Here is a 22,853-nt window from a genome sequence, read left to right as displayed (position 1 = left end):
ACCTCTCTCCTACCTCACGTATCAAACCTCTCTCCTACCTTACGTCTCAAACGTCTCTCCTACCTCACATCTCAAACGTCTCTCCTACCTCACATCTCAAACGTCTCTCCTACCTCACATCTCAAACGTCTCTCCTACCTCACATCTCAAGCGTCTTTCCTACCTCACATCTCAAGCGTCTCTCCTACCTCACATCTCAAGCGTCTCTCCTACCTCACATCTCAAACATCTCTCCTACCTCACTTCTCAAACATCTCTCCTACCTACCGTCTCAAACGTCTCTCCTACCTCACATCTCAAATGTCTCTCCTACCTCACATCTCAAACGTCTCTGCTACCACACATCTCAAATGTCTCTCCTACCTCACACCTCAAACGTCTCTCCTACCTCACATCTAAATGTCTTTCCTACCTCACATCTCAAACGTCTCTCCTACCTCACATCTCAAACGTCTCTGCTACCTCACATCTCAAACGTCTCTGCTACCACACATCTCAAACGTCTCTCCTACCTCACACGTCTCTGCTACCACACATCTCAAACGTCTCTCCTTTCCACACCTCCAACGTCTCTCCTACCTCACATCTAAACATCTCTCCTACCTCACATCTAAACGTCTCTCCTACCTCACATCTCAAACGTCTCTCCTACCTCACATCTCAAACGTCTCTCCTACCTCACATCTCAAGCGACTTTCCTACCTCACATCTCAAGCGTCTCTCCTACCTCACGTCTCAAACGTCTCTCCTACCTCACGTCTCAAACGTCTCTCCTACCTCACGTCTCAAACGTCTCTCCTACCTCACGTCTCAAACGTCTCTCCTACCTCACATCTCAAACGTCTCTCCTACCTCACTTCTCAAACCTCTCTCCTACCTCACTCCTCAAACCTCTCTCCTACCTTACGTCTCAAACGTCTCTCCTACCTCACGTCTCAAACGTCTCTCCTACCTCACGTCTCAAACGTCTCTCCTACCTCACATCTAAACATCTCTCCTACCTCACATCTAAACGTCTCTCCTACCTCACATCTCAAACGTCTCTCCTACCTCACATCTCAAACGTCTCTCCTACCTCACATCTCAAGCGACTTTCCTACCTCGCATCTCAAGCGTCTCTCCTACCTCACGTCTCAAACGTCTCTCCTACCTCACGTCTCAAACGTCTCTCCTACCTCACATCTCAAACGTCTCTCCTACCTCACTTCTCAAACCTCTCTCCTACCTCACTCCTCAAACCTCTCTCCTACCTCACGTATCAAACCTCTCTCCTACCTCACGTCTCAAACGTCTCTCCTACCTCACGTCTCAAACGTCTCTCCTACCTCACATCTCAAACGTCTCTCCTACCTCACATCTCAAGCGTCTCTCCTACCTCACGTCTCAAGCGTCTCTCCTACCTTACATCTCAAGCGTCTCTCCTACCTCACTTCTCAAGCGTCTCTGCTACCTCACATCTCAAACGTCTCTCCTACCTCACATCTCAAACGTCTCTCCTACCTCACATCTCAAGCGTCTCTCCTACCTCACATCTCAAACGTCTCTCCTACCTCACATCTCAAGCGTCTCTCCTAGTTCACATCTCAAACGTCTCTCCTACCTCACTTCTCAAACGTCTCTCCTACCTCACATCTCAAGCGTCTCTCCTACCTCCTACCTCACGTCTCAAACGTCTCTCCTACCTCACGTCTCAAACATCTCTCCTACCTCACGTCTCAAACGTCTCTCCTACCTCACGTCTCAAACGTCTCTCCTACCTCACATCTCAAACGTCTCTCCTACCTCACATCTCAAGTGACTTTCCTACCTCACATCTCAAGCGTCTCTCCTACCTCACGTCTCAAACGTCTCTCCTACCTCACGTCTCAAACGTCTCTCCTACCTCACGTCTCAAACGTCTCTCCTACCTCACGTCTCAAACGTCTCTCCTACCTCACGTCTCAAACGTCTCTCCTACCTCACATCTCAAACGTCTCTCCTACCTCACTTCTCAAACCTCTCTCCTACCTCACTCCTCAAACCTCTCTCCTACCTCACGTATCAAACCTCTCTCCTACCTTACGTCTCAAACGTCTCTCCTACCTCACGTCTCAAACGTCTCTCCTACCTCACATCTCAAACGTCTCCTACCTCACATCTCAAGCGTCTCTCCTACCTCACATCTCAAGCATCTCTCCTACCTTACATCTCAAGCGTCTCTCCTACCTCACTTCTCAAGCGTCTCTGCTACCTCACATCTCAAACGTCTCTCCTACCTCACATCTCAAACATCTCTCCTACCTCACATCTCAAGCGTCTCTCCTACCTCACATCTCAAGCGTCTCTCCTACCTCACATCTCAAGCGTCTCTCCTACCTCACATCTCAAGCGTCTCTCCTACCTCACATCTCAAACGTCTCCCCTACCTCAATTCTCAAACGTCTCTCCTACCTCACATCAAAACGTCTCTCCTACCTCACATCTCAAGTGTCTCTCCTACCTCACTTCTCAAACGTCTCTCCTACCTCACATCTCAAGCGTCTCTCCTACCTCACATCTCAAACGTCTCTCCTACCTCACTTCTCAAACGTCTCTCCTACCTCACATCTCAAACGTCTCTCCTACCTCACGTCTCAAACGTCTCTCCTACCTCACGTCTCAAACATCTCTCCTACCTCACGTCTCAAACGTCTCTCCTATCTCACGTCTCAAACGTCTCTCCTACCTCACATCTCAAGCGTCTCTCCTACCTTACAACTCAAGCGTCTCTCCTACCTCACAACTCAAGCGTCTCTACCACCTCACTTCTAAAACGTCTCTCCTACCTCACATCACAAGCGTCTCTCCTACCTCACACCTCAAACGTCTCTCCTACCTTACATCTCTTGCACTCTCTCTGCAGAGAATACATCGCTCATGTCCCTCCTGTTCCCTTGACTTTGTCCCTCTGCTGCTCTCCTACATCCCTCCTCCATCTCTATTGTCTCCCCTTGGGTCCCTTTGAAGCTTTGGTACATCTCTTGTGCATGTTTCATCGCCTCTACATCTCTCATTTCCACTCATGTTCCCTCAATTCACTCTTTCCCCTCACTACTCTGTTCAGACTTTGCATCGGTCATATCCCCTCTTGTGCCCTCAATTCTCTCTTCTTGTTTTGCATCTGTCATATTCCCTCACGTTCCCTCAAATCTCTCTGCTACTAACTTCTCTCCTCTTGCTTTTTATTGGTCATCCCCTCATGTTTCCTCAATTCTTTCTCTTCCCTCACTTCTCTTCTCTTATTTTGCTCTGGTCACGTCTCCTCACATCCTTGTCATTTCTTTCTTGCTCGGTCTTGTGCAGCTGCTTCCTCCCATCACTCATGCCCTCACCTATACACCCCATGAGTCTTCTGTCCCCCTCATGTCTATCCTGCCCTCTCCAGCCTTTCCCTGACACCTTCTATCACTCCTGTTCTTTTCATGTTCAACCTGTTCCTTCCATGCTTTTCCTTTTTACTTGCATCTCGCCTGCCCTCTCAATGACTTCTCCACCACTTTTCATGTTCTTTCCCCTCTACATACCTCTCCTGTTCCCTTTACACGTTTCCTGTCCAATCGCACAGCTCCAACCCCTGCATGGCTATCTTGTCCCTTCCATGATCCTCCCCCTTCTTTCTCCTCTCCAGTCCCCCCAAGTTGCTCCTGACCCCCACCATCACGCTACACTTCTCCTGCCCCTTCCATAGCTCCAATCTGGCTCTCCTGTCCCCTCTGTGCACCTCCTGTCCCCTCTGTTTCTCTCCTGTCCCCTCTGTGCCTCTCCTGCCCCCTCTGTACCTCTCCTGTCCCCTCTGTTTCTCTCCTGCCCCCTCTGTACCTCTCCGGTCCCCTCTGTTTCTCTCCTGTCCCCTCTGTGCCTCCCCTGTCCCCTCTGTGCCTCTCCTGCCCCCTCTGTACCTCTCCTGTCCCCTCTGTTTCTCCCCGGTCCCCTCTGTTTCTCTCCTGTCCCCTCTGTGCCTCCCCTGTCCCCTCTGTGCCTCTCTTGTCCCCTCTGTGCCTCTCCTGTCCCCTCTGTACCTCTCTTGTCCCCTCTGTGCCTCTCCTGTCCCCTCTGTACCTCTCCTGTCCCCTCTGTGCCTCTCCTGTCCCCTCTGTGCCTCTCCTGCCCCCTCTGTACCTCTCCTGTCCCCTCTGTTTCTCTCCTGTCCCCTCTGTGCCTCCCCTGTCCCCTCTGTGCCTCTCCTGTCCCCTCTGTACCTCTCCTATCCCCTCTGTACCTCTCCTGTCCCCTCTGTACCTCTCCTGTCCCCTCTGTACCTCTCCTGTCCCCTCTGTTTCTCTCCTGTCCCCTCTGTGCCTCCCCTGTCCCCTCTGTGCCTCTCCTGTCCCCTCTGTGCCTCCCCTGTGCCTCTCCTGTCCCCTCTGTTTCTCTCCTGCCCCCTCTGTTTCTCTCCTGCCCCCTCTGTTTCTCTCCTGTCTCCTCTGTGCCTCTCCTGCCCCCTGTGTACCTCTCCTGTCCCCTCTGTGCCTCTCCTGTCCCCTCTGTTTCTCTCCTGTCCCCTCTGTTTCTCTCCTGTCCCCTCTGTGCCTCTCCTGTCCCCTCTGTGCCTCTCCTGTCCCCTCTGTGCCTCTCCTGTCCCCTCTGTTTCTCTCCTGTCCCCTCTGTGCCTCTCCTGTCCCCTCTGTGCCTCTCCTGTCCCCTCTGTGCCTCTCCTGTCCCCTCTGTTTCTCTCCTGTCCTCTCTGTTTCTCTCCTGTCCCCTCTGTTTGTCTCCTGTCCCCTCTGTTTGTCTCCTGTCCCCTCTGTTTCTCTCCTGTCCCCTCTGTTTCTCTCCTGTCCCCTCTGTTTCTCTCCTGTCCCCTCTGTTTGTCTCCTGTCCCCTCTGTTTGTCTCCTGTCCCCTCTGTTTGTCTCCTGTCACCTATGTTTGTCTCCTGGTTCCTCTGTTTCTCTCCTGTCCCCTCTGTTCCTCTCCTGTCCCCTCTGTTTCTCTCCTGTCCCCTCTGTTTCTCTCCTGTCCCCTCTGTTTCTCTCCTGTCCCCTCTGTTTCTCTCCTGTCCCCTCTGTTTCTCTCCTGTCCCCTCTGTTTGTCTCCTGTCACCTATGTTTGTCTCCTGGTTCCTCTGTTTCTCTCCTGTCCCCTCTGTTTCTCTCCTGTCCCGTGGTGTCACTCATGCCCCCCCTCTCTCCTGGTTCCTCTGTTTGACTCCTGTCCCCTCTGTTTGTCTCCTGTCCCCTCTGTACCTCTCCTGTCCCCTCTGTTTCTCTCCTGTCCCCTCTGTTTCTCTCCTGTCCCCTCTGTACCTCTCCTGTCCCCTCTGTACCTCTCCTGTCCCCTCTGTGCCTCTCCTGTCCCCTCTGTACCTCTCCTGTCCCCTCTGTACCTCTCCTGTCCCCTCTGTTTCTCTCCTGTCCCCTCTGTTTCTCTCCTGTCCCCTCTGTCTCCTGTCCCCTCTGTTTCTCTCCTGTCCCCTCTGTTTGTCTCCTGTCCCCTCTGTTTGTCTCCTGTCCCCTCTGTTTCTCTCCTGTCCCCTCTGTTTGTCTCCTGTCACCTCTGTTTGTCTCCGGTCACCTCTGTTTGTCTCCTGTCACCTCTGTTTGTCTCCTGTCACCTCTGTTTGTCTCCTGTCACCTCTGTTTCTCTCCTGCCCCCTCTGTTTCTCTCCTGTCCCCTCTGTACCTCTCCTGTCCCCTCTGTTTCTCTCCTGTCCCCTCTGTTTCTCTCCTGCCCCCTCTGTTTCTCTCCTGTCCCCTCTGTACCTCTCCTGTCCCCTCTGTTTCTCTCCTGTCCCCTCTGTTTCTCTCCTGTCCCCTCTGTTTCTCTCCTGTCCCCTCTGTGCCTCTCCTGTCCCCTCTGTACCTCTCCTGTCCCCTCTGTTTCTCTCCTGTCCCCTCTGTTTCTCTCCTGTCCCCTCTGTACCTCTCCTGTCCCCTCTGTACCTCTCCTGTCCCCTCTGTGCCTCTCCTGTCCCCTCTGTACCTCTCCTGTCCCCTCTGTACCTCTCCTGTCCCCTCTGTTTCTCTCCTGTCCCCTCTGTTTCTCTCCTGTCCCCTCTGTCTCCTGTCCCCTCTGTTTCTCTCCTGTCACCTCTGTTTGTCTCCTGTCACCTCTGTTTGTCTCCTGTCACCTCTGTTTGTCTCCTGCCCCCTCTGTTTCTCTCCTGTCCCCTCTGTACCTCTCCTGTCCCCTCTGTTTCTCTCCTGTCCCCTCTGTTTCTCTCCTGCCCCCTCTGTTTCTCTCCTGCCCCCTCTGTTTCTCTCCTGTCCCCTCTGTACCTCTCCTGTCCCCTCTGTTTCTCTCCTGTCCCCTCTGTTTCTCTCCTGTCCCCTCTGTTTCTCTCCTGTCCCCTCTGTTTCTCTCCTGTCCCCTCTGTGCCTCTCCTGTCCCCTCTGTACCTCTCCTGTCCCCTCTGTTTCTCTCCTGTCCCCTCTGTTTCTCTCCTGTCCCCTCTGTACCTCTCCTGTCCCCTCTGTACCTCTCCTGTCCCCTCTGTTTCTCTCCTGTCCCCTCTGTTTCTCTCCTGTCCCCTCTGTTTCTCTCCTGTCCCCTCTGTTTCTCTCCTGTCTCCTGGTGTCACTCATGCCCCCCTGGCTTTCCTGCCATCATGGAGTTTCTACCTTCTTGCTCCCCTCCCATTTTCTTGTTGTCCCTTTTGAATGCCCTCTGCATGTTTGTGTCCTGCGTGTTCAATGCCAGCCACGAGTGGGTCACATGTTCACACACCTGCATGTTCGTCATGATGAAAAGGATTCCTCCAATCGCCAGCAACGAGAGGGCCGGGAACAGGAGCCAAGCGGAAGCTGGAGAAGGAGAAAGAGGAACATGTTACCTGGGATAGCGCCTTAAACGCAGAGTCAAGAATATAGCGCCCAGTGTGTAGACGCAATCACCATAAGTATGCACCATTCAAATAAACTATATGTAACTTCCAGAGGAGGCATTCGAACCATGACATGGCAGCTATGACACACCTGGCCATAAGACACGCTGCGTGTGAAGACACGTGTAACTGTATGGCCCATCATGAGAAGACTTAAGGATCTATATTGCACATACTTTGCTATGTGGAACTCCGCGAAGTTACAAAAAAACTCAGCAAAGTTCCACGTGTGGCGGAGTGCAGTGCAAACTGCGGTTTGTGCTGGTATTTCTGCCGCTTGGGTAGAAGTTCTACCCAAGCTGCAGCTCGCAAACCTACTGTTCGCGATCGTGAGCTGGAAAATAACTCCACTGCACATCGCAATGCAGAGTTTTCTGCACTACGCGAGCTCCGCAGAGTGCGAAGTGCAGAAAACTCCGCGAACGGAGCGAAGTTCACTGCCCAGGGCTAGTCTCAATTTGGGATGCATGCGTGTGTGGTTGGGGGCCTGGGAGGGGGAGGAGAGGAAGGGGGGTCTCCGGGTCTGTGGCCTGGGGGTTGTCAGCTGGAGGTGAATTGGTTAGCCTTTCTTCACTTTTCCACTCGGCTGAGGGGCGTGGTCTTTTTTTCTTTGGCATACTGAACCTGCCAGCGACTGAGGGCAAGCGAGGCTCCTCTGCTTGCCGGTTGTGACCCTCGCTGTAAGGGCTCCGCTTGCTGCATAAGGGGGTGCCAGATAGTTTGGCTCCAACTCTGCACACTTCTAGACGCTAGACTCATGATGAGTCTTTCCTGTGACCCTGGCGTTCCTTTGGCTAGTGGTGTCCGGGTGTTGGTTTGTACCCACCACCTTCTTCTGCTTTATTTGATGTGATGATGTTTCTGCAAGCCAGTGCTTCTTTGGGGTTCAGAGATGCCACCCTGAGGCCTCGATGGGCCGCTACTGAGGCTTCTGGAGGTTCTTGGTGCACTCGGTCAGATGTGGAAGGTTTGGTGAGTCGTTGGTTCAAATGTTTGTAGAATGTTGTTCCTTCTCCTGGGACCCTTTCCCTTCTTGGGATCTATCTTTGATCTTAGAGGCATTGACGGATGCTCCGTTTGAGCCCCTGGTCTCCACTGATATCAGAATGTTGTCCCTTTCAGCCTTCTTTATGTTTGCTGTTTCTTCGGCTAGGCATCTGTGTGAGCTGAGAGCTTTGTCGTTCAAGCATCTGTTTTTGTTGGGTTTCTGATGATGGAATGTTTTATGGCCTCTTCATTCCTTCATCCTTTAAAAGGAAAATGCTACTTACCAGTATGCATCGGTTCTTGGCATGTAGAGCTGCAGAATCGTACACTTTTGCAATAGATCGCAACCTGGTGTTGGGCTCGGATGATTGCAGGTTGTTGTCTTCTTGGAAGAAGTCTTTGCAGTCACGAGATAGGTGACTCCTCCCTTGGACGATACTGCGCATGGTCATCGACTCCAGCTGCTGGTTGTAGAGTTTACTCGTAGAGCACATACGCTTGAACGTCCCTGCATCTCTGATCATTCCTTCGTCCTGAGGCTGATTCCCAGTGTCAGAAGGACCGGGAGCTGTTGTGCCCTCCTTTCTCCAGTCTCCCGCTTCTAGGAACTGAATGTGGCTCTGTTGTCTGGATGTCAGGAGGTCTCTTCTTATTTCTTCGGCTACGGCAGCTCTTACCAGGCTTTCAGATTCCCTTTTTGGGATTTTTGACCCTGTGTCTAAGGGGTAGAATCTTTCTACTCCCTCTGTGAGCCTGTGGGTTCTGCCACAGCTTTCTCTGACCTACAAGGCTTCAGGTCAGGTTTCTCCTTTAGGGGTTCAGGGTCGATCTATGTCTACCTCATGGACTGAGATGGCTTCCCTTGCTGGGATCCGCACGGCAGCCACCGGCCACCCCCACTGTCTTTTGCATTTCATTATCAGCTCGTTCAAGAGCTTGACCTGCCTGAGGTGTTTGGGTTGCAGGTTTTTTGCTGCTTCATTACTTTCTCTTTTATGTTTCACTTACATGAGTTTGTGCATCACCTTTCTGCTTGTCCTGTTTGGTTTTGTACATCTCAATTTTGTAATGAAGGGAAGTGATGGAGGGACGATGAGGTAATGCTTCAATTACTTACTGATAATTGCCTTACTCTGAGTTGTCTTCCTTCGCTTCTATTCATTTCATCCCTTCCAGGTTGTCCCGGCCAACCAAACAGGACTTGTGTCGGGCTACGTGGTATATACAGGTGAACTGGAGGGAGAAGGGTCCCATGAAAGACCACGTGGTATGGGTGTCTGGTGAGGCCGGATTGCCTCAATGTCGTAATGAATAGAAGCGAAGGCGACGACTCGGAGAAATGCAATTACCAGTAAATAATAGAAGCAGAACCGTGCCAGAAACCAAACAAACAACTAACTTTAGTACACACTAGACAGAGGCAAAAACATATTTACTCAGTGCTAAACAAGTATGCAAACAACTCTGCTAGGGGGTGGAAAGAAAACATACCTAGTGTGTACTGATCAATGACACAACTGCATACATGAAATATAATGACAATTAGTGCACACTCCACAAAACAATTTGACTGTACTTTACGCAAATAGGTACACACGCCTCTGGTACATTAAGCAATTCTTTGGCACGCTGGCCCCTCTAACCACTGAGAAAGACCTAACATACTCTTTTAGACATCATATACCAACTCAAACAACTTTCCTGCACTCTGAAAAGTAGAATACACACATTACTAAGAGGGCCTCATCCAAAGATACTACAAACACACCACAAACACACCCACCACAACAAAGGTGTATTTACCGGCAGTAGAGAAGGCAATCAGAAGTGTGGCCACGGTGTATAGAAATCTGAAACGACAAAGAGACAAACACAGGTTATACAATTGTCGCGGAGAACAGAACTCAAGAGTGTGGCACACAGTGATCCTGGAATATGTGCACAGTTTGAATATATATATATATATATATATATATATGAAACAAACACAGATAAGCTGCAGAGGTAACATCTCATGGACAAGCATCAATCGAACGGGCTAGTTCTGATAAGTGAAGTTCATCACCGCTTGCGCTCACATACTACCTTCAATTCATAATCGGGCTCACACTCGCCGGGCCGGACAGTACAAATACAGAGAGGCTCTGATATCGTACATGACAATAAGAGCAGTGCAACTGATGCCTGGTGAACAACATCAAAACAATTCTACAATTGATATTACTGAAGCGGGCTATGTCTAAATAGTTCCCAAACTGTCTACCTGCTGAAGGGTCTCCAGATGGGGTTATCGGTCAAGTTTAGCAACAGAATCCTTCTTACCTGGACTCCCTCATATCACCCTCGGATCACTGTCATAATATCGAATTCACAAATATAGAATTACCAAAATATAGAAGAAAAAATATAGAATGCAAAAATATCGAATTCCTATCTACAAACAGGTAAGTACAAAAATATTGAATCAAAAATATAGTTTTAAAAAATATAGTTAGTCAAAATATCGATTTTTTTTAAATGTCTTAAAAGTAATTTAAAATTAATGAAATAATAAATATAACATTTACTATTCCCACTCCAGTGAGTGCAACAGTAGGGAAAGCGTTGGATAGCGTAGGGGTAAAAATTACTATTCCAGCTCCAGAGAGTGCAACAGTAGAGAAAGTGTTGGATAGCGTAGTGGTAAAAATTACTATTCCCACTCCACAGAGTGCAACTGTAGGGAAAGCGTTGGATAGCGTAGGGGTAAAAATTACTATTCCCACTCCAGGGAGTGCAACAGTAGGGAAAGCGTTGGCTAGCGTAGGGGTAAAAATTACTATTCCCACTCCAGGGAGTGCAACAGTAGGGAAAGCGTTGGATAGCGTAGGGGTAAAAATTACTATTCCCACTCCAGTGAGTGCAACAGTAGGGAAAGTGTTGGATAGCGTAGGGGTAAAAATTACTATTCCCACTCCAGTGAGTGCAACAGTAGGGAAAGTGTTGGATAGCGTAGGGGTAAAAATTACTATTCCCACTCCAGAGAGTGCAACAGTAGGGAAAGCGTTGGATAGCGTAGGGGTAAAAATTACTATTTCCACTCCAGAGAGTGCAACAGTAGGGAAAGCGTTGGATAGCGTAGGGGTAAAAATTACTATTCCCACTCCACAGAGTGCAACTGTAGGGAAAGCGTTGGATAGCGTAGGGGTAAAAATTACTATTCCAGCTCCAGAGAGTGCAACAGTAGAGAAAGTGTTGGATAGCGTAGGGGTAAAAATTTACTATTCCAGCTCCAGAGAGTGCAACAGTAGAGAAAGTGTTGGATAGCGTAGGGGTAAAAATTACTATTCCAGCTCCAGAGAGTGCAACAGTAGAGAAAGTGTTGGATAGCGTAGGGGTAAAAATTACTATTCCAACTCCAAAGAGTGCAACAGTAGAGAAAGCGTTGGATAGCGTAGTGGTAAAAATTACTATTCCCACTCCACAGAGTGCAACTGTAGGGAAAGCGTTGGATAGCGTAGGGGTGAAAATTACTATTCGATATTAAATTACTTACCTTCAATTTGATATTTTTCACCACTATATTCTGTCCATTCGATATTTTGTCCATTTTAGATTTTGACTTCGATATTTTGTCTTGTTACCATCACCCTCAGACCTTACCATTAGATGTCATCTAACATGAGATGACACAGTCCAACCTTACTGAGAGTGGGAATAAGATCCCACAGTCTGACCTTATGAGACATGGGGCATGAGAGGACACACTTAAACCTTACTGGAGAGAGGGAATGCGATCCCACAGTCTGACCTTACTGTGCATTGGGGTCCACAGCCGGAGCGGGTGGTTTTGGAGTCTTGTAGATGCTCCCAGATGCAAGGGCTGGTGTGAAGGAAATGGTTGGGCAAATTTCCATACTTTTTCACAGATTCGTACTGTGGACGTTCTCCCTCTGGATCACATCGTATTGTTGAAATGTTTCTACTCTGCATTGACTGCTGTAATTCTGCTTCTCTTGCGTAGCACATTCTATACGTGCCGTAAGTGTCTTGTTGCCATCATGGATGGCCACAACCCAATAAACTTTGTTTATTAAAAAAAACTACGGATTACATCATTCAACTTCATCTATTACAACTATGAAGATGACGAGCAATTTTTAAAAATAATTGATTGTCTAGAAGACCTCTTCGACTCAAAATTTGAGGTCCGACGTTGCGCCCAAAACATATGGGTGGATGAGCTATAACCTAGAGCTCCACGCCGCAAAGAGAGAGATCTTGACCCGCGGACAATGGCAACAATACAGCCGTCCTCAATATTGCCCAAGAAACTCGAGGCCCCTCCACTAACATCAAGAAAAGTCAGAAAGCCATGGGCCAGCCATGGATTCTGACCTATCCTTGGTGCCAAGTCAACAACATCATAAAAGTGCCTGCTACACAATTAAAGTTCTGTGTCGCCTCTTAGCATATCTTGAGTACTAACAGAAATTTCAAGCCATCCTCACACTCGTCCTCCCCAAGCTCGACTATGCTACCAGCCTATACCTTGACGCACCGCATTCATCATACGCAAGATACAACTCATCGAAAATGGCGCCACAAGACCCCTTCTCTGCCTCCACTCGAGAGAACGCACGACTCCAGTCCCACCATCACTCCACTGCCTACCTTTAGCTAGAAGGGAGTCTTCAAAGCACTTTGAATGTCCACAGAGCCTGCCAAGGAAAAGAACCACTAAGTTCAGGCAATACAAACACAGCAGGACACTGCGCTCCAGCCTCGCACCAGAGACCACCGTACCACCTCACCATAAGAAATCTGAAGGAGGCCCGGCTTCCTTGGTGCAAGCCGCCAAGATCTGGAACTCACTTCCAGCAGCTTTAGAGGCATCAAGGAGCCTAGTAGTTATTCATTTTTTTTGTTCTAATTTTGCATTTTTAGTTCCATAGTGGACGTGGGTTTATAGGGGAACAGGGTGGAAAGTTATTTAATTGCCTCAAATTGTAAAGCGCTCTGATATCCTTCGGGATCATGTTCGCACTATATAAAACGTTGTAAATAAATAAATAAATAAAATATCTAGCTCATCCCACAGCGATGGGGCAGAACCCGGAGAGATCATCACACTTTCAAGGACAATCTACAATGTGCAGCCCACAGATCTGGAACAACCCAACCAGAAAACTACTCCCTACCTTCAGGAAAGCTAAGAGGGCTTCCCTTTGGTTAGCCTGAGTATTATATAGTAATAACACTCCATATTTAACCCTTAGGACGTACACTAATACAAATACCATAAGACTCAGTGGTCGCAGCCAACTGCAGGTTAATCCACTTGCATTCACATAAGACAGACCTGCCACAGGTCTTGTGCCTCACTCAGAACTTTACCAGCTCATAAACAAGTCATCACCAACTGGACGAGCATTTATAACTGAAAAGATCGGTCACACCCTTCTGGCCAATCAGCGGACTCTAATCTAGTCGACTAGTGGTTACGCATTAAGCGTCTCTTCACAATGAGGCACAACAACAGAGGTGGAACGGAGGCAGAGGCAAGCACGAGCAACAACTGACAGAGAGGTTGTGGCGGAAGAGGAGGAGTCACGATACGATACGAGCGGAGGTGCGGAGCAGAGGTGCAGAGGAGCATGTGAGAAGAAACCCCCGCGGAGAAAGCCCGTATCTCACCCCCAGCCTGAATCCTAGCCTGAGCCTCAGCCTGTACCCCATATATATCCTAAGACCAAGACAGATTCAAGGCCAAAGGGGAACGAGGTTTCGGCTGAATTACTGAAGGCTCGCCGCCGCTGCGGAGGTCGAGGCGGGCGAGGTCAAGACGGGCGGGCGCGGCGATCAGGTCGAGGCCGAGGCAGTCGAACTGGCAGTCAGCGGTTGGTCTGGACTGGACTTGGGTGGGAGTCGGAGCCTGAGCCTGTGCAGCCAACCGTGCTGCGGAAAGTGAAGGCATCGGGCGGCTGTGAGGCTGTGAGCCTGCTTCGGAGCTGGTGCAGGTTGGAGCAGGTTAAAGGTTAAAGGTTAAAGGAGGCTGACGGACGTTTTGCACCCACGAAGAGAAGGCGGAGGCGGCTTGGAGGCTTAGAGGTAAAGGCTAAAAAAAATGTAAAATTGGCAAGCACGGCGCTCAGAACTCCCCCTCCACGGCCGTGGTGGATTGTGTTGGATTGTTGAGTGGATTCTGTGAGATGCAGCGGGAGTGATGCGGGAGTAGTGCACAGCTAACTCACAAGTCACAAGCCGCAAGTAAAGTTCACTTTCGGTCCTCGAGGACGTGTATGAGAGTGAGCACGGCTGCGACAAGAGAAGCGAGCAGTCCGGAGCTGAGCGGAGAGTGCGAGGTTGGGGGAGCGAAGCCCGAGTGATGCCCGAGTGAAGCCCGAGTGCAACAGGACTTGCCGGAGTTGTTGTGGCGGCCGTGGCTCAGAACAAGTGGCCTTTGTAAGTTCTAAGTGTGTCTCAACTGTGGTAGGAGTGTGAGGAGTACATGGAGCTACTCGAGACACAGGCATTACTGACCACACAGGCACGGGAACAGGTGAATCCTACTGAAAAGCATAGTTGTAGCAGGAACCAACAAGAACAAAAACACGGCGGGAATGGTTGGATTCTGAAGGTGGTAGGAGTTGCTGAAGGCTAGGTGTGGCGGTCCTGTTTGTTATATCGCTATTCTCCTATCTCCTATCCTCCATTTCCCAGACCTTAATGACCGAAAAACATTAAGAGCAAGCTATCTTGACGTCTCTTATGCAATGGTAATGCCAGATAGGGTTCTACGCTCACAATTAAAAGGGAATTCAGCGGTGAACCAGGGAGGCAGTAAGTTGAGAGATAAAAGCTCCCTGAAGCCACAGAAAACTATTCGCCGTCGGAGAAACAGTGAGCATCTCACACTTATTAAATCCTATCCATCGGTGCTGACAATGTTCTCAAAAGGGATAAGAAGTTCTAAGCGCGGAAAAGGCTCAATGGACGAGGAGAATAGGGAGAAGACAGGTGAAGAATTAATGGATACGCATGTAGCACCCGGGATTAGAGTACAGTGCCAATCTATAAAATCAGAGGCGCTTTACCCTGCCGTAATCATATGTGAGAACAATGGAGGTGAATCTGGAGCAGTACCTCCTCCAAGAGAAGTCGATTTATGTCAAGCAGAAAGGAAGGGTAATACCACGGAAATGGAAACCGAATCTACTTTGTTGTGGGTGGAGGAAGAGGGTAACCCCCGGGAGATGATCACCGGAAAAAAAGGAAGTTACTTTATTTTCCCCACTAGCAGATTTGGTAACCCTTATGGACAATACAAAAATGACTCAGAGATCGGCGTTGATCTGTCTGCCCATAACAGGAACTGATCCTTTGCCTAGGATGGACTGGCGGTTAGAATCCAGCCTTTATTCCGGGCAGTTGAAACCGGAGAATCTTACATTACCGGATATTTCTGTTCAAATAGAAAAGAACGTAGATCGAATGAAGCAGTTGAAAAAGCCGGGGATTTCGGAGACGGATTTAGTATTGTCTCCGGATATTCAAGTGCTCCCGCCATTAATAGGATCTCAAACACATATGCCAGCCATGTACAGTAGTACACCTACTAACCTATCTTTGGCTGGTGATTTGTTAGATCTTTCAGTTGAAAAGATATTGGGAGTTTCAGCGGCTGAGGACAAATGTGTAGTGAACTCTTTGAACTCTCTGAATAAGAGTGAAAATGTTTGGTCAGGGGGGATCTTGGAGTTCTTTTTGAGATTGGAGAAAATCATGTCCGTAATTTTGTCTCTGTTGGAGAAAAGTACTTTAAACTCTGATCATATACTGGAAGTCCTTTCACTTATACTGATAGGGGTTCAAGATCTTACACAGTGTAAACAAGCCCCACTAATCCCGGAAAAGGCTCCTCCAGTACCCAGTCAAGTTGATCAATTGTATAGTGGGATTCATAATATTGGTACAAAATCAGTGGTGGGGGGTCTAAAAGAGCCGATTGATAATCCCGTAAGAGGTTCCCGTGAAAGGAACCTAAGTTCTGATTTACCTTTTTCTAATCTTAAGGAATGTGACAAGGTCCCTACTTCTGGGGAAAAGAAAAATATAGAGGTTTCCTCAGCTTTAAAACCAGTACGTGTTTTCTCAATTTTTAATAAAATCATTTCAAAAGATCTAAGTCCACAGCCATCCGACGATTTATGCAATTCCTCAGTTAGTCCACTGTGGGGGAGGCCTCTCTCGCGGGGAAAGGAAATATTAAAAGTGGCCGTAGGGGGAAGAAAAGGAAGATGAGGAACCATCGGTTACCAAAACGTAAACAGAAAAAACTGCGGTTCCATCCTGAAATAGGAACTAGTTACATATCCCCCTTCATTGGAAAATATATAAGGTCCGTGGTGCAACCCATAATGGAAGAGAGACAAAGTCATGGGCAGAAAAATTATCCTCAAAATAATAGTTCAACTATAGAACTGAATGCCCCTTTGTCTCAAGAGGGTAAGGAAGCTAGTGATCAAACTATTGGCTTAAGGAGTGACCGTGGTTCAGGGAGAAAGTTGGTCAAATCAAACAGCCCCGTAATAGACCCTATTGGAGCCTCAGGAGGTGTATTCCAACACCCCAGTGGGCCTGTTCTACCCTCATCGAGTGCAGTATCTGGTCAGGATACGGGTGTGGGTCTGAAAATAATGTCGGTTGATAACAATAGTGGGGGTAAGCCAAAATGTAATTCACCTACGGATCAGTCAGGCATGAACATAACTAGGAACACTGATATAGGTGCTAAGCAAGCGAACAAGGTTTTAATCTTTAGTTCTCTTTTCGATGCTGAACCAATGTTACTGAATAGAAATGCCCTCCTTAGACTTATCTCTGAAATAGAGGATCTGGGGTTAATCACCACTAAAGATATTGAACTGGTATATTTAGATTGGAGGAGCTCCCCCCCCTAGTAATATAGCCACTTTTTCCTCAGGTATAGATCAGCTCTTGTTCTAGCAAATATTAATAGTTTCAGGAAAAGAGGAATAGACATTTTACCAAGTGTTGTCCCGTATAGAACTCTGATTAAAAATTCTGGAGCACGGTATCAGGTGCAAGGGAGGAGTTGTACTGAGTACAAGGATGAAAATGCACACGTAAAGTTGGAAGACATGGAAATAACGGTAGGAAGTAAAACAGGAGTAAGAGAAATTAAGCTTCCAACACCCGAGGTTCAGGAGGCACCCAGAGCTGATGGGGATGATGAGGTGACAAAATGGAGTTGGGTTACTGGTACCTTGAATGGGGTAAAAACATCAAGTATAAAGCCCGTGGAACGGGGGTAGCCAAGTGGGGAAAATTATATCATGGAACGTGGCGGGGCTAGGAAAATCTTGTCATAAGCTCAAATTATTGGCTGATTTAAACCCCATGATCATCTGTCTTCAAGAGACATGGGCTACGGAAGAGTTCCAGCTAAAGAATTATTATGTGCTATTTTACTTAGTTGCAACATAGCATGGGACCTCGTGATATACAAACACCCCTCAAATTGTTGTATTTGTGCAAAACTGAAATTAGGAAATGATAACTTAGGGCATGTAAAGTTTCTGTTTTTGGTAAATGTGTACATCCCCCCGGGGAGGGCATCTAATTCATTGGTTGACTCCATCTGCAGTTTTGCGCAAAGTTTGTGTAACACGGAAGAAAATGCACGCATATTGATGGTAGGGGATTTTAACGCTAAAATAAATAATAGTGCTGCTATGGTCTACTCTAATACGGATTTGGAGGAGGTGTAGGCTATTCCTGTATTTCCGGCCAGTTAAAATCTGATAAACGAGGCCTTTTCCTCTTGCAAAATCTTAGGAATCTTGATTTAACATTTTTAAATGGTAGATCTCCTGAGGATTCACCTGCATCTTATACCTTCAATGGGACCTATAATCAGTCCCTTATTGATTACATGGCAGTTTCCATTCAACTGTTCAGTGCGTGCACACAGTTTAAGGTGCTCCCCTCTACGATGAGTGACCATAACATTTTAGTGGTACAGATGGTCATAAATACCGAGAAGCCCGAACTCTGGAATCGGCGGAAGGAAAATGTCACCTATTCCCGAAACAATGGCCGTACTTATTGGTCATACAAGGCACTTCTGAACTTCCAGAGAGTATTTAAGAATATCGCATTTAGGCCTAGTCTGGAGACTCCGATTGGGAGATATGAGAGAGTTTTGGCAGTAATCAGAAAATTGGGAAGAAACAAAAAAGACTTGAGAACCTCCCCTATAGTATTAATCTCATGGGAAATCAAAAAACTGAATAAGGAGATTAACGAGTTGATTAGACTCCAATTTAAAGCCCCTAGTTTAAAAAATCAGAGAGAGATTCATAGACTAAAACAGGTACGAAATAGAAAAAAAGTATCAGATCGGAGGAAAGTTGAAGATGAAAAATGGATAACCCTTCGTGAAGTGTCCTTATCCGGGGATACCAGAAAGTACTGGGCATTGATAGCGAAGTTTTGTGATGGTAGAGAAAAATCACAAACCATTTTAATCTCCGAATCCGAGTGGTCTTTTTATATTCCCAACTGTATGCTCCTAATCAATTAGCAAATCAGTTTGAGGGGGTTCTTAAGAACTCGGAATTGGGGGTTGACGTAGGAGAACCAACAGAATCGGAAATTGTAGATTATATTAAGGGGTCAAGATACTCTGGGGGCAATGCGACCAGGCAATGTTCCAGTAGCCATAATAAAACAGGATTGTGAAGATTGGGCAAAATGTTTACATCCGTTGTTTGCTCATTGTTATGACACTGGAAACATCCCGTATTCCTGGAAAGGAAGTATATTGGTTCCGCTATATAAGAAGGGCCCAAGAAATTCCCCGTCTAGTTTTAGACAAATTTCCCTTTTAGATGCAACGGGGAAACTGTTTGCGAAGAGTATTCTTGGCCACTTGCAAGAGTGGGCATTTGGAAATAATCATATACCTCTGGAACAAACAGGATTCCGCAAGAATAGTGGCACTCTGGATAACATTTCTGTTTTACAAACTTTAATTGAAAAATATCCTGTGGGCCGAGGGGTCGCTTTTATAGATTTCTCCACAGCGTTCGATAAGGTCGATAGGGGGACGCTGTGGAGGAAATTGGTGACAATGGGGATCCCAGGGAACCTTTTAAGACTAATAATTGCACTCCATTCCTTTACGTGGACACAAGTTTTATTGGGGGGATCCCAAGGCCTATCAATGAAAATATGTACTTACAAAGGGCTAGAGCAGGGGTGCCTTTTGGCACCTTTACTTTTTTTCATCTATATCAATGATCTGCCGAGTAGTGTGGGACGGAGTAAAGGTGACCCTCCCCAATTAGGTCTTCTTAAATTAATTTGTTTGTTGTATGCAGATGATGCAATAATAATGGATTTAACACCAATTGGGCTGCAAAGAAGATTGAGAGAGCTGGTTAAGTACACAGAGGAACATTTTTTTAAAATAAACATTTTAAAGAGCAAAGTTATGATTTTTAGCTATCAAGGGTGTAAGGTGAGAAAAAATCTGAGTTGGTTTTTGGATAGGGAAAAACTTGAAGTTGTGAAATTTTATCCATATTTAGGAAAAATATTCTCAAACAGGTGCTCTGCTAGCAGACATATGGACCATTGTAAAGGGAAAGCAATTTCACAAGCATCGGCAATTAATCGCCTGTATATGCAATGCGGGAAAAGACATTTTTCCCACATCATTTCGGTGTACAAAATAAAAATACCGCCGACACTGAACTATGCTAGTGAAGCAGTAGATGAGTGTGAATGGGCCAAATTTGAGAAAGTGGAAGGAAAGATCTGGCGCCAAATATGTAATTTGAACTATGCTGCGCCAATCGCGGCACTTAGGCTCGAATTTGGTCTTCTGTCAACATATGTGTTATCAATGGCTGCCTCTCTAAGATGGTGCAATGCTTTGATTAATGGCCCGATAACTTATTGAGGGCAGCACTGCACAGGGAAATATTCGTAAATATGAAGGGGAAAAGCGCTATTTTTAGAAATCATATAAAGGCTTTAAGTATGTTCGTTCTAGATGAGGATGGGGCAGCAGCTTTATATAAAACCTCGTTAAAGCAGATAATTAAGAAGTCAATTTATGTGGTCTCTCGCTAAAGAGATCTGATACTATGTTCATTGAATGGGAGGATGGACTGCATTGTAGGGAGCTATATTGTCAAAAAACCCCAGCCACATGTTCTGTGGAACCTGGAACACGGTGTTCGTAGGGTTATTCTGTTGCAAAGATTGAATTTATTACCCCTGAGAGTTGTAACAGGTGCCTGGGAGGGTATTCCCAAAAATGAAAGATATTGTCATCTGTGTAATTGCGGAATACAAGACCTGAATCATGTTTTGATTGTGTATCCCGCACTCCACTCAATACGACGAACATATCTAAGGATTGCCTTTTTAAAGTATAATATCTCAACAGCTGAACAGGCCCGTAATTGTCTTCTGTCCCCTCCGTCTGAACTGATGTGTTTTTAAAATTTTCTGATTTTTAAAGAATTTTTAAATGTTTATTAGGATTGAAATATTTCTAAGTGAGTTGAAAGTTTGAAATATCTCAATGGTAACTCATCTATACTGCTGCTATATCTGTTAAATGAAATTGCACTGAGCACTTACACTTTTTGTATGACATGTAAATAGTAGTTTTTAATACTTTGGGGTTAAAATGTTTGTATAGCTGCTAGGGGAGTGTTGGTAATAACTCCTCCAAATTTTGCACAGAGCACTTGCACTTTTGTATGTTAATGTAGTGCTTTTCCCCTTTCCCTAAATTCGGATCACATCTGGTATTGTTTCTTCTGTGTACCTTTTTAAAATCAGGTACTCCTGACGGCCCATAGTGTGTTTTAATGGAAAGTTGTTCATTTAAGTGACTCGAGTACTTATAATATCTCGATGTTAAATCAAATATACTGCTGCTAGGGGAGGGAGGGAGGCATTTGCCCTAAAAGATTGCACAATGCACTTGCACTTTTTGTAGGGGAGCTTTTGGTAGGCACCCCTCCTGAAATTGCCTAGAGCACTTGCACTTTTGTATGATGGGGTAGTGATTTTTCCCTTTCCCTAAGACCCTATTATGATTGTGATTAACTCTTCTGTGTACCTCTTTTTAAAATAGGTTCTCCTGACAGCCCATATTGTGTTTTAACTGAAAAACGACCTATTGCATTGATATGACGTAGCCCAGTGTATAGTTTAGTCTACTGTAGGAAAAGGTCCTCTCTTTTAATTGCTGGTATTTTAGTATAAAATTGTACTTGTATTCTTACTTCGCATTTCTGTATGTAATGAATGATGTTTTATTTATGTACTTTATGTGGAATTCTTCGGAATTTTAAATCATAATTAGAATGTCACTTTTAGAATTAACTACCCTTCCACACTCTCCAAAAAAGCCACTAAACGTTTTAAACATAACTTCTTGAGGTTGCACCATGAAACACCCTTTGCTGACACCTACTTCTCACCGGGCAATGGAGCCCTGAATACTGATATCATCTTCCACACCTCACGCAGAGCCCAATGGAGAAAAGCGTTCCTATCCCTACTCACCGTCTCCACCACCAGGAAAACAACTCATGGCCTAACTCTCTCTATCACACCTTCCCACCTCTTCCCTGGCAGGACTAGCATTACTATCTACAATAACGGGATTGTCCTAATTCAATCCACGGACAAGAACCTGGAACTACTAGACAACCTGTTCCCCAAGTTCAAAGAGCACCTCTCCAAGCTGCGGACCCCCACCCTGATCTCCACCAGCACTATCACCCCTGACGTCGCAGCCTCCACCTACAACACCTCTACCCCCAGCACCCCAGTAAACGGCCCACCTGCTGTTAACGCCTCACACTCCCCAAGGACAGTCACAAATCTCCCCACCTCATATACTAGCCGCCCCTCTAACATGACCCCTCTTATCCCCACTCATACCCCCCCATCCCTCTCCCCCCTGACATAACAACCCCCACCCACAACACGCCACCATCTGAACACACTACCGCTCGGAGCTTATCCACCCCCCCTCCCATCCCCCCCACGGCAGACCCCGCTCCCTCCCCACTCCCACCCACGACACTCTCACCCTCCCAACAAAAGATACAGAACATACCGTCTCCTTTACATTAGCATCCCCCTCTCTCCCACCTCCTATTCTCAGCCCTCACTACCCTCCTGTCTCCCCCACTGTCTTCAGCCTTCACTCACTCTTCCACTCACCGGCACCGCCTCCCACTGACGTCACTACCTATGCCTCCCACCCACCGCCTACTACACCTACTTCACCCACACCCCTCGCCCACAAACACGCCCACACTTTGAAGGTCATCCCACTCATTAGCACCGCAGAACCTTCCAACAACGCTAGTATATCCCCCCCCTCGATACCCTGCGTGCTTTCCAGCTCACCACACAACCATTCACCAATGGCTCTCACCACCAACGCCATCCCCAATGCTCCTCCTGACCTGACTTTATCCACCCTCCAACAAGTCAAAGAGGATATTCTACAAATCAAAAAAGATGTCCTCTCAATCAAAGACCTTCTCTCATCACAGCCCAGTCTACCTCCCATCATCCCTCTACCCTACAATCGACGCACCCGCCCTACATACCCTCGCCTCCAACGACACCCGTGCTGGCCGACTATCCCCGTTCGCAATAACTCCCACCGCCCCCGTCGTGTCCTCAACCCATTTTCGGACCGTGACTTATGCTCTCTACTACGCTCTTATGGCCCAGGTCCGGTAAAACACATATCCAACACACACATCCCCATACCCACAATTCTTACAAACCCTCTGAGGCTCCCAACACTCAACAACAGAGGTTCCGTCCCTAACAACCTCAGAAAAGTTCCCCTCACTCTAGAAAGCTCGACCACCCTTCTCTCTCCCAAACTCAAATGCATCCTACTCAACTGCAGATCGGCCCAGAGACACTCCTCCGACATCGCTGATCTCGTCTCAGCTGGGGATCTGGAC

At 47.2% G+C, this 22,853-nt stretch overlaps 1 protein-coding gene across 6 annotated transcripts in view; it reads right to left on the bottom strand.

The window, feature by feature from the left end:
* Positions 1–22,853, bottom strand: part of SLC43A3 (solute carrier family 43 member 3) — a 419,431-nt gene that overhangs the window by 108,608 nt on the left and 287,970 nt on the right. For all 6 annotated transcript variants that reach the window (XM_078674229.1, XM_078674237.1, XM_078674262.1 and 3 more), the window contains 2 exons: positions 9,631–9,677; positions 6,684–6,760 (listed from right to left, as the gene is read on the bottom strand). In XM_078674229.1, the coding sequence (XP_078530355.1) occupies positions 6,684–6,760; positions 9,631–9,677 (124 nt within the window). The remainder of the gene's footprint in view (positions 1–6,683; positions 6,761–9,630; positions 9,678–22,853) is intronic.

This window comes from Lissotriton helveticus, chromosome 1_1 (genome assembly GCF_964261635.1).
Source record: "Lissotriton helveticus chromosome 1_1, aLisHel1.1, whole genome shotgun sequence".
Lineage (NCBI taxonomy): Eukaryota > Metazoa > Chordata > Amphibia > Caudata > Salamandridae > Lissotriton > Lissotriton helveticus.
The sequence above is the reverse complement of the archived record's forward strand: the minus strand, read 5'-3'. Positions and strand labels throughout refer to the sequence as shown.